The sequence below is a fragment of the Accipiter gentilis genome, chromosome 10 (assembly GCF_929443795.1).
Source record: "Accipiter gentilis chromosome 10, bAccGen1.1, whole genome shotgun sequence".
Classification (NCBI taxonomy): Eukaryota; Metazoa; Chordata; class Aves; order Accipitriformes; family Accipitridae; genus Astur; species Astur gentilis.
In genome coordinates this window covers 39,782,778-39,796,075 of record NC_064889.1, presented here as the reverse complement: position 1 = coordinate 39,796,075, position 13,298 = coordinate 39,782,778, and the positions used below count along the sequence as shown (strand labels likewise).

The following is a 13,298-nucleotide window of genomic DNA, read 5'->3' as shown; positions in this document are numbered from 1 at the left end:
AACCCGAGAAGGCGGAGGGGACGACCTTCAGTCACCACCCAATCAGAGACCCAGCTCGCTTTGATAGGCGTTCCGCTTCACCTATCGTCGAGCCCAGGGGGCGGGCATCCAACGCCACCCAATACGAGGGCGAGTCTCTTCGATGAGCGGGGCGAACGGCCAATCGCGGTTGCTCCGCCATGGCGGCGCCCAGGCCGTGAGGCGACGGCGGCGGCGATGTCGGGCCGGGGCGTCTGCCTGCGGGCGCGGGCGCGGCTGCGGCGTTTCCCCGCGCTGCTGGCGGGATGCGGGGAGCAGGTGGGGCCGCGGGGCGGGGAGGGGGCGGGGATCGGTTCCGGGGGTGGGGCCGGCCCGGTGAGCCCGGCGCCCCGCTCCGGTTCCCCTGTCGTTCCCCGCAGGCGGCTGCCTACGGCCGGTGCGTGGCCGCGGCGGCGGGCGGGACGGCGGAGCTGCGGAGGGACGTCTGCCTGGAGGAGTTCCGGGCGCTGCGGGATTGCTTCGCCCGGGCGGTAGGTCTCGGTCCCGGTCCCGGTCCCGGTCCCGGTCCCGGTCTCGGTCCCGGTCCCGGTCCCGGTGGCCGCCGGTGCCTCAGCCCGGCCTGAACCGTGACTCTTTGCAGGCGAAAGCGACGCCGAAGTGACCGCGGTGCCGGCCCCGGTGCCCCTCACCCTGCGCACCGGCCTGAAGATGCTTCGGAAAAAATAATAATAATAATAAAAAAAAAAAAAAAAACCAACCACCAAAACCTCTCAAATCCAGCCCGGTTTGTCCTTAAATTACAGAATAAAGAGGCAGGTGGAGCCCCCGGCTGCTACCCCAGCACCTCGGGCCTGGGGTGGCTGCCAGACTCAGGCAGCCACCGGCCCCCGGGGCTGCTGGAAGCCACGGCCCGGTCCCAGGTAGCCCAAAGAAGCAGCGTGGCCACGGGATGGGGTGCCCAGGGTGATAGAGCAGAGACCGAAATCCCCCAACGGCCTGGAGAGAGCAGCCCCTCGCACCCCCCCCACCCCACACCTTCATCTGCACTTCAGTGAGCCCTTTCCTCCTCTCCCTCGCTGCGCTCCCGACATTCAAGACCCATTTTCCAGCTGCTGGTGAGCTCCAGCTTTGCTCAACAAGAAAATTTCCTGCAACGGCAGCAGGAACTGCAGGGGCGAGATGGACACTGGCTCCCCAGGGATGGCAGGAGCTCTGGGAACAGCCGGGTACATGGCGCTTCGGGATAGGAGCCCACATCCTCGCCATCAGGTTCCGAACACTCCTGCTCTGGCAGCGGCTCTGCTGCAGCTGCTTGATCCCCTGAATGTCAAATTAGACGTTTTCCTCCCCAAGCCCGGCCCTGCATGCAAGGGCAGCGGGAGGATCGTGGTCTCCCCTCCTCTTCCCCAGCAGCAGCAGCAGGGAGGAGCAAATCTCAAAAAAAGCACAAAAGCCTCTTTTTTTCTTCGGGGTGTAACTCCCTGCAGGTACAGAGCAAAGTGGACGCTGCTGCCTGCCCAGGCAGCCACAGGTCTGTGGCCAAATAAGGCTTACCAATCTTCTTTTTTACTTAAAAAAAAAAAAAAAAACATGGATCAAAATGCTTCAGCTTCTTTTATTGATCAGCTCAGCCTCCCCTCCGCTCTCTTCCACCAAGCGCTCCACCCCAGTACGAGCAGTTCCCTGGCAAGCGGAGGCGATGCGGCTCCTGCAGGCTTCCAACCCGGTTTGGGGTTGCCCACGGCCTGCGCCGTTCCCAGCTGCTGAGGAACATTGGGAGCATCTTTGGTCCTTTTGTGTTCACGCAGACAACTCAATGCCAACAAACTACAGGCAGGTCTGACCCTGCAGGGCAGGAGTCTGCCCTCACCCTGCCCGGGACAGACCAGGCCAGACCCTGGCAGGCAGCAAAGGGCAAGAAGGGGCAGATCTGGCTCCTGCTCCAGCTCCCTCTCACTTTAGAAAGGCTGGTTGGTGCCACAGGGGACAATGTGTCCCCATCGCAGGCTGAGACACACGCTCTGGAGCCCGCTGCCACCATCCCTGCCCTGACAGACACGTACACAGCTGCGGAGCGGCTCCAGGACTCCCAGCTGCGTTGCTTGTGCTTTAAGACAGCGTAATGGAGAAGCTCACTGGTACTATGGGGGAAGTCCTGAGGGTTAAGGCCATGACAGTCACGGGGAAGTAGCACGGGTGGTCCTCCTGAAGAAGTATACCCAAGTCTGTGGCTGTTGCCCTGTGGCTCTGTGTCATTTTAATGAGAAATTAAGATGACATCCTTCAAGCAACAAGCACACGTCCCAGGCAGGCGGCAGCAGAGTTCCCAAGTGACCAGAACCGGTATGACAGTCCCATGTGTCCGATAACGACCCATCCCTGGCTCTGCGAGGTCCCATCGGACACGAACTCGACGAGGCTAGTTTACCAAAGACACTTTGAGATACGGATATAAAAACCACCACAGTGATGAGGTCTGTAGACTCCAGGCTGGGAAATTTCAGCCATTCTAGTGAGAGCTTTGGGATTTGAATTCTTACATTCGCAAGTCAGGATGTAAAAACAACAAAAAAAAAAAAACCAACAAAGAGATGAATCACTGTCTGGGAGCCTGAAACCAACCAGGGCTCTCATAGAAGCTCTTCCCTTCCTCGCTCATAAAATACATTTCCAGGGGCGGAGTACTGACATCTATGGATGTAAAACACAGCACAGAGGGGGGCTGGGAAGAACGCACAAAACAAACACGCTCCACCGCGTTACAGAGAGAAGAGGTAGGTATGCTTGAGCCAAGCCCCCAAGTCCGCCCTTTTAAGCCACGTCTTTTGTTCCCAAATTAGTCATCTCTTGCAAAAAAATCAAGCTGGTTTGGGAAGGGGAGGGGGGGGGCATTCTGCAGCCCCCGGGTTGAGCTTCATAATGCACTTTGGACAGGAGAAGTCAAGCTTGAAAGCCCAGATGAGAGTTGAGCATCCGGGGAGGGTGGCGAGAGCAAAGCTCCGTGTTATTGCTAGTGTGTGGCCAACCAATTAAATCCCTGGGAGTAGAGGCAGCACAACAGCAGCAGTTGTGCCCGTTTAAGGCAGCGTTTCTACTAAACTAGGTTCCTAAACCACAACTATCTCCTAAACATGCAAGACTAACAGCTCCCATTTCAAGAGAAACACCAAAGCAATTGGCTAAGCTGGTCCTCAACTCATGACTTGATGCTTCTCCTGAATAAAGCCTTTCCCAAGATGTTGCGATCCCTGGTTCCCCTCCTTCTGCAGCCCCAGGCCTCTGCCCTGAAGCCCCACACAGCCTGGGCGAAGGAACCCGAGGCAGGTGCCAGGGAAGCTTTTCCAAGCAGGCGGGGGAACCTCAGGGAAGACCACCTCGGTTCTGAAAGGAGAGTTGAGAGCCGAATGGAGAAGGCAATTTGATATGAACGAGATGTTGAAAATGGTCCTTGAAAAGCCGGCCTGGCAGGGAACCAAGGTAGATGGCAACCTCTGAAAGCCAGAGGACAGCGGGAGCTTTTCTTTCAGGGTTGCCATCTCCTCAGCCACCGGCAGGCACACGCAGCGAGGGGCTACCATTCGCAGAGACTCAAGAAGCCCACAGTCCCTTGAATGGTGCTCAAGGGTCCAAGGAGATCCTGTAGGTCCAAGCACTGTGTCCAGCAAAGTGCTGCTGGCTTAGACCAACCACTGCCTGAGCAACAGTGGCCAAAAAAACAGCTGGTTAACTTGAACCTTCCCTACGGAGCTCCTCAGCCCTGTGCCTGTGGCCAACACTCACAGCCACCCACCGAGCCCAACCACCCCGCTCACACGCTCCCGTCCGCCTGCGTCATCTGCTTGATCTGCCGGCTGTGGACCACCTGCTGAGCCCCCTCCGCAACTTGGTTTAATCGTGTCTCTAGAGCACTCCGGAGGTCGTTTACTTTCACATCTGGAAGGGGGTTCAGGCCAATTAAGACCCCAGCTCCCTGTGCAGCCGCCTCCTCCTCCCCCTCCTCGGGAGGCAGCAGGTCCCGTCTCCTCCGGCGGAGGTCCAGGTCCGCCTGCAGTTTCAGGTCCCGGTTCGGTTTGACGTCATGGTCCAGCTTCTGGTCCCCCTGGGCAGTTGCTCCTTTCTCAGACTTTTGGGCAGGAGCATTCTCAGGGCCTGGTTTCTTCTCAGCATCGTTTGAGAGACCTCCATCCCCCTGCCTCTGCTTGCTCTGCAGACCTCCCTGCGGGTCCTGGGCCATGTCCGCCACGTTCTCCCGAGGAGCTTCTTCCATTACCTCCCCTTTGCCAGCCAGGTCCCTCCGTGAGGCCTGCTGCCGTCTGCCAGCACCCTCAGCTCCCTCGGCATCTGCACCTCTCTGACGCTCCCGTAGGTGCTGCTCGCTCTCTGCCACGTTCCTTTTACTGGAAGAGTCCAGCGCAACTGCCAGGTCTTTGGGCTCCACCTGACTCAGTGCTTTGGCTTTAAGGTCTATTCCTGAGTCTCTTTCCAGACTCTTTCCTGCTACTCCCTGAACTTTGGCAGCCCCCAGCTGTTCTCTTTGGATGGGAGCTGTAGCTACTTCCACGGCTTTCAAGGAATTCTTCTTCTCATGGACGTCTCTTCCAACTTTGGCTTCACGATCTCCTCCTAAATCCTCCGCCAAGGGCTTCTTTTCTAGGTGGTTTCTGGCAGCTGGAACGTGTTGGGCATCCCCGTGAAGGGGATCCCAGTTCTCCGCGGGATTTTTAACAGCTCTATCATTCTCCTGTGGCGGAACCTTTCGCTCCTTGGGAAGAACCCCAGGAATCTCACGCCTGTGCCCAGCCTCTTCCAGCTTTCCTGCAGTCCCCCTGCGCTGCTCCACAGAGTCAGCAGGCTGCCTGCCCGGGTCCTGCACAGGGTGCTCCAACAGCTCTTTGCTGAGCGGCTTTGCAGCAGCTTCTTGCTTAGCTCCGAGGCCCTCGTCCTCCTTGCTCTTGGAGAGAGGCACAGCGGGCTCCTGCTGAGTTTCCGCTGCAGAACAAAAACCTACGTGTAAAAGCTTTTTCCTACAAGTGAGAGATTCCCTTCTTCTGCCACCATGTTCTGTACAACAAGGGACAGGAGAAGAGATCACACTACCAATGGCCATGCAGGAGAACAAGGAGAGTCATGGGGGAGAGCGTTATCCCTGCACACAGGGGCCGGGGATCCCCACCTTGGAGGTCAGGGTCAGATACAGGAATGCCTTTTGCAGAACAGACTCTGCCACGTGCCAAACGGACTCAGATCTCTCCCAGTCCGATTTTAAAGCTGCTTTGAACAGTGACCAGCCCTTGGAGGGGTCGCGCTCTTTGGCGATGTCCTTACCCTGCTTTGGCTTCTCCTCTCCTCCCTCCTCCTGCCTCTGCTGGTGGATCTCCTTGTGCTGCTCTTCAATTACAGCCAGCAATTTTGCCTGCTGGTCAAGTAGCTGCTTCTGCTGTACCTGCTGTTCTTTGATCACCTGCAGCAGCACAGCATGATCCAGCAGTTTCGCCTGCCCCGCTTCTAGAAAAGGGAAAAAAAAGAAAGAAAAAAAAATATTCCATGACCCAAACCCCGCACTAATCATCTCTCGGCACTGGAGGGGCTGCAGGGGCTTTCCTTGGCAGGAAGGTCCTACTCTGCAAACGCTGCCCATTCACCAGAAGGGAGGGAAGGATGCGGCACAGTTCTGCTGCTGGCACTGATGGCAATCAATCACAGCAGCACCGCTCCGGTGTACCTCCGCCAAGGACGGCAGCCAAAAGCCCAGACGGGCTGCTCACTGCCACACGTACTAACACAGGACATTGCCCTCCCAAGATCTGGGCTGAGGGATCAAAACCAAGCTCTCATTAACTGCTCAGGGAGCGGAGCCGTGAAGAAGAGGTACAGGGGAACAGGTCTGCTGGGGTCCCAGCGCAGGGAAGAACGAGGCAGCTGCTTGGCACAGGAGCTGGAAGAGGACAGGACTGGCAGAAGTTGGTCAAGAGTGAGGGGCTCAACTGCCCAAGCGAGATGAGTTGCTTTTAAAGCTGCCTGAAGTACCTGGGGAAGACCCAGCGCTGCTGCAGCTCAGCTCTCAAGATCAGCCAGGCTTCTCAAACACAGATGTTCTATGTGTGATGATCTATCTCCTTAACACACTGCAAAGACTTCATCCCAGCTAAACCGAGCCTGGAAAGGCCGCAGGCAGCAAACCGGTGATCCTAGGAGGAACTGGAAGAAATTGGCTAAGGCGCAGCAGTGGGAGCTGCCCTCAGAGGGGAACTACCTGCATAGTGGGATAAACCTACACAGAAACATTGACCCAAAACGTGAGGTACAGTCACTGAGCTGGGTCTTTTCAGGGGGCAAGTCCTGTGTTACAGCCAGAGCGATGAGGCTGCTGTTGTCTCTTCTCCTGGCTTAGACAATTGAAGGTCTAGCCCAGCCCACGGCAGGAAAACACCCACTGAACAACACTCCCGAAGTTTTTGGCTTTGAGCACAGTGAAAGGGCTGGGATCCCGAGCTGCAATCAACGGTTTAACGGCCGAGAACTCTCGCACGCAGCAGCGCAGGTGGTCAGGCAGGTTGAAACCACAGCGGTGCAGAAAGGCAGCCCCACCTTCCGCCGAGCCGAGCTGCCGCCGCAATAAAACTGAGCTCCCCACGTCACGTAACAGGAGGAAATCCCTGCCCACCGGCCCTTCGCAGCCGCGAAGTCACACAAAACAGACGAGTGCATTTCGGGCCAAGCAGAAGTGACTCACGTTGATTCACTCACTGCAAGCGACACGTCACGCACAAAATATGAGTCCCAGGTCTGCGCGGAAACGTTGCTGCCTTTTCTCTGCCTGGACAGACACCCAGACGTATCGTATCTTATCTGGAGGGTATGAACCTGTGTGTTGCTTGCCTCCCACACCAGCAAGCAGCTTTCCTCCGAAACTCAAGGTGTTTCAAGACTATTATGCCTCACAGGAAATAATGTCAAAATTAATAGCCTGTAAAATGCCATTTAAATTAAAAAGGGATGCTGTCCAGGTTAATCCTTCTGCAGCATGCACTGCCTCCCCCTGTCCCGCTAATCACCCACAAGGTGATTACAGAGAAATATTTCCAGTTCACATTATGGTGCTATTAGCTGAGGGCCCCTGGAATTCCCCTTCCACTCCATTTAAAGAAAGTTGGGCTGTGAAGGGGAATTTGGTCGTTTCAAGAGAGCAATTGACTTCTGGAGATCTGTTTATTTTTTGCACTTTGCTCAGAATAAACAATGAAAACAGAAGTCATTTCTACTATCTTGCTCTCTAAGACTGCCAGGTCCCAGCTCGGCACGGGAATGTTTGGGTTGAACACACAGCAGGCAAAGGTTTAATGCCAAATCAAAGCATTTCTCACCTAGAGCTCTGCAAACACGTGTAACTGCTGTGTTTGTGCAGCACACCTCTTCCACACAAACCAAAGGCAGCGCTATCTCCCGGCTCCTCCTTTGATCATGGGGGAAGCAGGCCTCAGCCAGTGCTTTGGCTGGATTTTAACAGGCACTCTTCATTAAAAAAAAAATCTTAAATCATTATAAAATGAAAGTACCTGAGTTCACATGGCCCAGGGCAGCTACAGCCGGAGCGCTCAACAACGGTCCCAGCGAGGCAGCTGTTTGCAGAGAGCATCTACAGAGCTGCGCACCCTCCGTCTTGTTCCCGTGAAGCCTTTTCACCCTTTCCACCCTCTCCCAGCCTCTGGGTACACAGCTCAGCTCAGAGCAGAGGAGCAGAACAAACCCAGAGCACCTTTTGGTGACATCCTCACGGGAGAGCATCCCCAGCAAGTCCCACACAGACCGATGGAAAACCCCACAGAAACTCAGGTCCCTTCATCCTCCTTGAAACATGAAGAGTCCTCATAGTCTGTACCCACCACTAGCTTTTTACACTCGGTTTTTAAAGTCCCATTGCAATACAGAATGGAAAGAAAATAATTAGAAAACCAAGATGTAACCACTAAAAAAAGAGGAGGGCAATACGCTCCCCAGGGGCAGAGCCTGCCCGCTGCTATCGCTCATCGGACCAAACACCCATCACCTTCGGACCAGAACGAAGGCAAAGAGCCTTTGGGCCCCATCACGCACAGGCTGCGAGTCCAAGCTCGGGCTCCAACCCCTCTTGCAAGGCAGAGGTCGAAGGCAACGAGCTCAGTCTGAGGAAGGGCTCGCCGTACCAGTACCAGCACCGAGGCTCCGTGGAAGGAGCAGACGGGGGCTTTGTCACCGCTCCCCTGCACGACTACGTGCCCAGGTCTCCCCATGTGCTACAGCCCGCATCCGCCCCACGTCCCGAGGCTGTAGGGCGATGCCCACCCACCTCCCCACCATGCTGCTGGGTCCCTCTGTTTTGCACCAGCCAAACAGTTTCCTTCCAGTCTCGCTCTTGCTGGGGCAGCACCGCCTGCGCTCAAGCCGCCAAAGCCGGGGAGCAGCCGGGCCCGGGTGCCAGCGTGACTCACGTCCTTGAGCAGCCCTGCCAGGGGCTGCACCGCGGAACAGCCGCAGGCGTGAGCCCGCTGGCGACAGGCACTAATTGCTGCCGTCGTGGAGGTGACTACAGCCTAAAGCTATGTGCTGGCAAGAGCCAAGAACAGCGCTGGCTGGCACAGTCCTCCTGCAGAGAGAAATCCTGCACTCACAGCCCCGGCTCCCGGAGGGAGCCCAGTGCCTTCCCCTCCCCACACACCCCAGGGACGCACACTCACCCTCCAGCTTGCTCTCCGTGTTCTCCTGTTGCTTGTCCTCGGTGTTTCGGGCCTCCCTCAGCTCCAGCTGATCCGCTCCGTCTGGAAGGGGCAGCTCCTGCTTTTCACCTGTGGACAAACAGATCGACAGACCTTTGCAGTCAATAAGGATGCTCCAGCAGCAGATGTTCTCTAAAATGACTCCACATCGTGTTGTCCCTCCCTGCCTAAGCCAGCGCAGTTTATATTCAACCCGACGACTGCAAGGGAAGTAATAAAAAAAATATTTAACAATCTTATAGACTCGTGGCAGCGAGCCAGCGCTAACTACCTCAGCCAATTAAAATGCAAGAACGGTTCTAACTAGCTTTTAGACGGGCACTTAGCAATGTGTTACCTGTCAAGATCTCCCGGCTCTGTGTCCCCAGTGAGTTCAGAGACGCACAAGAACAGCATGGCACCTGACATTTAGTAGGCTACCAAACAACTGTTTGACAGATATTATAGTAGCTGTCAAAGCCACCAGATTCCTCCTTCTCCCCAACAGCTGCTGAAGGGGCTGTGCATGCTCATACGCTAATCTCGTGAAATTAAAAGCGAACACTGGGATGTAGGTAGGAATAACCAAATTGCCCAGTCTCTGGGGGGGGATTACAGGCCAAGAGGAGAGTTTGTTCAGACAAGCTGCCGTGGAGGGAGCTTACCAGGGTCGCCTTCCTTCTCCAAGGACTTCGCAGCCTCTTCTGCTTTCCTGGGGAGCTGGAGCTTTGATTTCTCCCTGTCACCTGCAGCCTCAGCTTTCTTCTCACCGTCCGGCATGGCAGCTTGCGCCTTGGCTTCCAGCGCTTGTTTGTCTGGCTCCAGCTCTTTGTATGGCGGCCTGCCATCCTGCTGCACGATCACCTCCAGGACGTTCTTCGGATTCTTAACGGGCTTGTCAGTCCCTCCCTGCAGTTGGTTCTCAGCAATCGCTTCCTTCCCTTGTTTCGGGCCAAGTGCCTCTTTCTGGGGATTCAGTGCGGCTGGCTCCTCCAGCGCCGGCTTAAGCAGACCATCGTTGGCTCCTCTGGGCACAAGCTTGTTCTCATCGGATTCCTCCCGCTCCCGCCCCATGTCCACGACCACTTCGTCATGCGGGACAGGTGGTTCATGGCGATGCGCTTCCCCCACAGGCAGGGCAATCCCTAGGGCAGACGACAGGCAGGGTTAGGGGACTTGAGACCCATGGGAGAAAGTAACAGGCAGCAGGTTCACAGTGCACCCAACTACCTGCTGCCCTTTTTCAGCCCTGTCTTTCCTTCCTCATCAGGAGGCTGCGTTCCTAATGAGCCTCGAGAGCATCAAATACTAAATCACCTTCAGTCCACGAAGTAACAAGCAGGTATCAGAATCTTTATCTGCAATAGTCCTGCAACGTACACCTCTCAGCTCCAAAGTTGGCACCCTTTCCCTAGGTTCCTCGTTACCTTGATCGGGACGGTCAAGCTGCACTTTCTCCTCCGGCTTTCCTCTCTCCTCCTCTCTCTTGGGTACCTCCATGGGCACCTTAATTTGTGGCTGCTCCATCTCCTCCTTCTCATCCAGCAGCTTTGGTTTATCGCGGTCATCCTCCGCCTCCTCTACTGCCGGGTTCTGGTCTGCAAACGCAGGACAGTTAATTGCACGAGGTTACGCACGGCTGCATTGTCAGTCCACCGGCAGGATCAAGGCAATTGCTTTGTCTGCTGCAAACCCCCCCCCAACACAAGCTGAACAGCTATTTTCCCTTTTTCCCTTCAGCGTTAGTACGGAGGGTTTGGGGCTTTTGTTCTGGGGTCGCTTGTTTGTTTTCCCTACAGTGGCTTTTTATGGAGCTGCTGGCACAGAAGCCCAGGCCAGGCAGCGAGGCAGGGCCGGGATGGAGCCGGCTGCCGCTGCGAGCCCATGCCGCCAGATGGTAGCATCCTCCCGGCTCCCCCACACCGGACCCCCGAGCACCGGGAGAAACCGAGGCGAGGGTCCGGCCGCAGCCCCCCATCGCCCGCCTGCGCTGGCTGCGTGCCGCAAAGCGGCTCAAAACCTCTTTGATTTTTATTTTTTTCTTCTTTTTGTGCACGAGCGTTTCCCCAGCCCTTGGAATGACGCAAGGAGGATGGGAGGGAAGGAGGGAGAAGATCTGCACGACCCTGCAGAAGGCACAAAGTTTTGAGGAGCATGATTAAATAAGGCATTAGGGGAAACTCCCAAGGGAGACGGGGGACTCTCCCCATCTCTCTCTCAAAGAGATGGGATGTTTCCGGAAGATGCATCCCAGCCAGACCAGTTACTGGGTTCAGCGCTGGAGTAACCACGTGGAATTCGTGGCACGTCCCACAGGATGGGACCCAGGGTGGCAGAATACGACCCACACGGCGCGAACAGGGAGTGAACTCTTCCTTAGAAGAGCAGCAGAGGAGGAAATCTAATTGTTTCCCAGCACTAAAGTTGTTCTGCAGATTTTTTTCCATCCAACAAACACTGAAAAAAAAAAATTAAAAAAATCTATCTTCTGTAACAAAAAAAAAATTCCCAACTCTTCCCCCCATTTGCCCTCCCCCATGTGATTTCCTTTGGGGAATTAATTCTATAAACATCTTTCAAATTTCTCCTCCCCCTCCGCAGGGCTGGTGCGATTTATTACAAGATGAACTCATGGGAAAGAAGAGATTGCCACAACTTCAGCTGCGTGGGCCTTACCCAAGTTGGGGGGAAAAAAAACCCCAACGAAATAAGTACAAAATCCTGGCCCAGAGGGATCCGTGCCAGAAGGACCCAGCGCCTCTCCAGAAACCTGGACTCTCTGTCCCAGAGCTCTGCACCCAGTTGAAGGGACGTGCGCGGGGGCTGGCCAGCTTTCAAAGTTTCTTTGGTTCGGGAATGACGGTGGGAGGGGAAAAGGACTCAGATTTTCTGAGAAATTCGAGTCTAGTACCCAAGGGTCCCTCTCTCCATTGAGGGACTTCCCAGGGTTCAGCAAGTCAGGGCAGGACACTCCTCCTTTCAGGAAAAAATGGACTGCAGGAACCAGTGCCCAGCCCTGGACAGGGGCCCTGGGAAGCAGGAGGCTGAGGCCGGGGAGGGGAGCGCTCGGCACGGCTGCGGATGTTCCCAGCTAAATTCTGGCCTCGCAGCAAAAAATTATTTACTCTATTGGAGTGAAGTTTGTCGTTAATTGGTTCATGAAGCCGGGAGATGGCTGCATTTGGAGAAGACTGCGGTGCATCTGAAACCAGAGGATCCAGGGAACCTCAACGTGGGCAGAGCCGTTCCCACAGCAGAAGAGAATGATGACCCGAGGCAGCCTTGCAGCAAGATGATGTTCAAGAGGGGAAATAAAAAGGAAGAGTGAGGGGGAAGCTCTCCACGCAAGTGGGAAATGGAGGAGTTAAAACCCGAACTACCCCCATGTGCACAGCAGGGTTTAGCCAGAGGACCCTGCAGCAGGTGAAACCCCCCGTGGGTGCGGGACATGACCGAGGGGCTGGGGGAGACCCGCTGCTGGCAGAAGCATCAATCGTAAATCAAGAGACAGAGGCATGTTCCCTCTTCTGCAAACAATGCAAGAAAAGACCAAAACACAAACAAAACACAAACAAAAATAAAAGTCTCCACGCCATAATAAGACAAAGTTGCCTCTAAGCCGTCATTTGCTCAGCAGGAAACAAAATTAAGTTCATCATCAGGGCGTGAATTAACGACCTCTCACACTGCATGGAAATCTATAAGGGGCTATATGTGGTTTGCAGAGAACAATTTTGCTCAGGATGTGTAATAATCGCTCTAACTGTCTAGTCGCCCTCCAGGTCCCTTTGGAGAGCGTTACAGTAATGCTGTGCCTCTTAATGTTTTATGAGTGGCGTTGGACTTTACAGGCAAGGGCTGAGAGGCTGTAAAAGCTTTTTGGCTTACAACAACAGGACCTGGGCGTTAGGCAGCACCAGGAGGGTTTGCTTTGCCTCGGCACAGCCCCTGCTGCCGGCGGGTCCTGCCGAGCCGCCCCGGCTCACGATGCTCTTCAGCAGCTCCGCTCACACGCGCGGGGCGGCGAAGGGAAGCCAGGGCTTTCTGCAACTGATTTGTGTGTGTGCGTGCGCGCGCGTATGTGTTGTGGTTTGCCAACAGCCTCTCTAGGCTGCAATAAAATTTCATGATTAGCAACCTAAAAGCTTCCCTTCCCCCCTCCCCGCTCCTGGTTTGGATAGTAGCAACAGTCCCAGAAAGGCATTAAATCCCTCCTCACACGGTTTTCCTATCGCTCTCGTCCACCGCAGCAATGACTGTAGCTGAAAGCTGGGTCCACAGAGCCTGCTCTCAGCAGAGGCAGCGAGACGGGCCGCGCTGTGCTCCCCCTGAGCCGAGGGGAATCCGGCAAAGGGACCGGGGGAGCCCTGGGGACAGCACAGGGAGCTCAGGGACACACCACCCTCTCCGTGCCGCTGAGCGATGCCCGGAGCATCGGCCAAGAGCTGACGAGGGACACGGGGTTCAGGATCTGCTCGTGCCAGTCCAGCTCCAGACTCGCTTAAATCGCTTTCAGCGCAGTGAAATGGAACAAGATCCAAGAGCTCGTGCTAAGGAAAACGAAGAACAAGCGGGGCAGAGGGCTGG

The 13,298-nt window shown here is 55.6% G+C and overlaps 2 protein-coding genes across 4 annotated transcripts in view; one reads left to right on the top strand and one right to left on the bottom strand.

Moving 5' to 3' along the window:
- Nucleotides 1–149: 149 nt before the first annotated feature.
- On the top strand, nucleotides 150–1,527 carry NDUFAF8 (NADH:ubiquinone oxidoreductase complex assembly factor 8). The gene is made up of 3 exons (XM_049811840.1): nucleotides 150–297; nucleotides 399–509; nucleotides 620–1,527. Exons 1-3 carry the CDS (start codon nucleotides 217–219, stop codon nucleotides 638–640), a joined length of 213 nt encoding a protein of 70 aa, XP_049667797.1. The 5' UTR covers nucleotides 150–216; the 3' UTR covers nucleotides 641–1,527.
- Nucleotides 1,528–1,574: 47 nt separating this feature from the next.
- The window catches only part of SLC38A10 (solute carrier family 38 member 10), a 38,635-nt gene continuing 26,911 nt past the window's right edge, over nucleotides 1,575–13,298 (bottom strand). For all 3 annotated transcript variants that reach the window (XM_049811828.1, XM_049811829.1, XM_049811830.1), the window contains 5 exons: nucleotides 10,139–10,309; nucleotides 9,377–9,856; nucleotides 8,694–8,801; nucleotides 5,305–5,484; nucleotides 1,575–4,968 (listed from right to left, as the gene is read on the bottom strand). In XM_049811828.1, coding sequence (XP_049667785.1) covers nucleotides 3,788–4,968; nucleotides 5,305–5,484; nucleotides 8,694–8,801; nucleotides 9,377–9,856; nucleotides 10,139–10,309 — 2,120 coding nt within the window. In that variant the 3' untranslated portion in view covers nucleotides 1,575–3,787. The remainder of the gene's footprint in view (nucleotides 4,969–5,304; nucleotides 5,485–8,693; nucleotides 8,802–9,376; nucleotides 9,857–10,138; nucleotides 10,310–13,298) is intronic.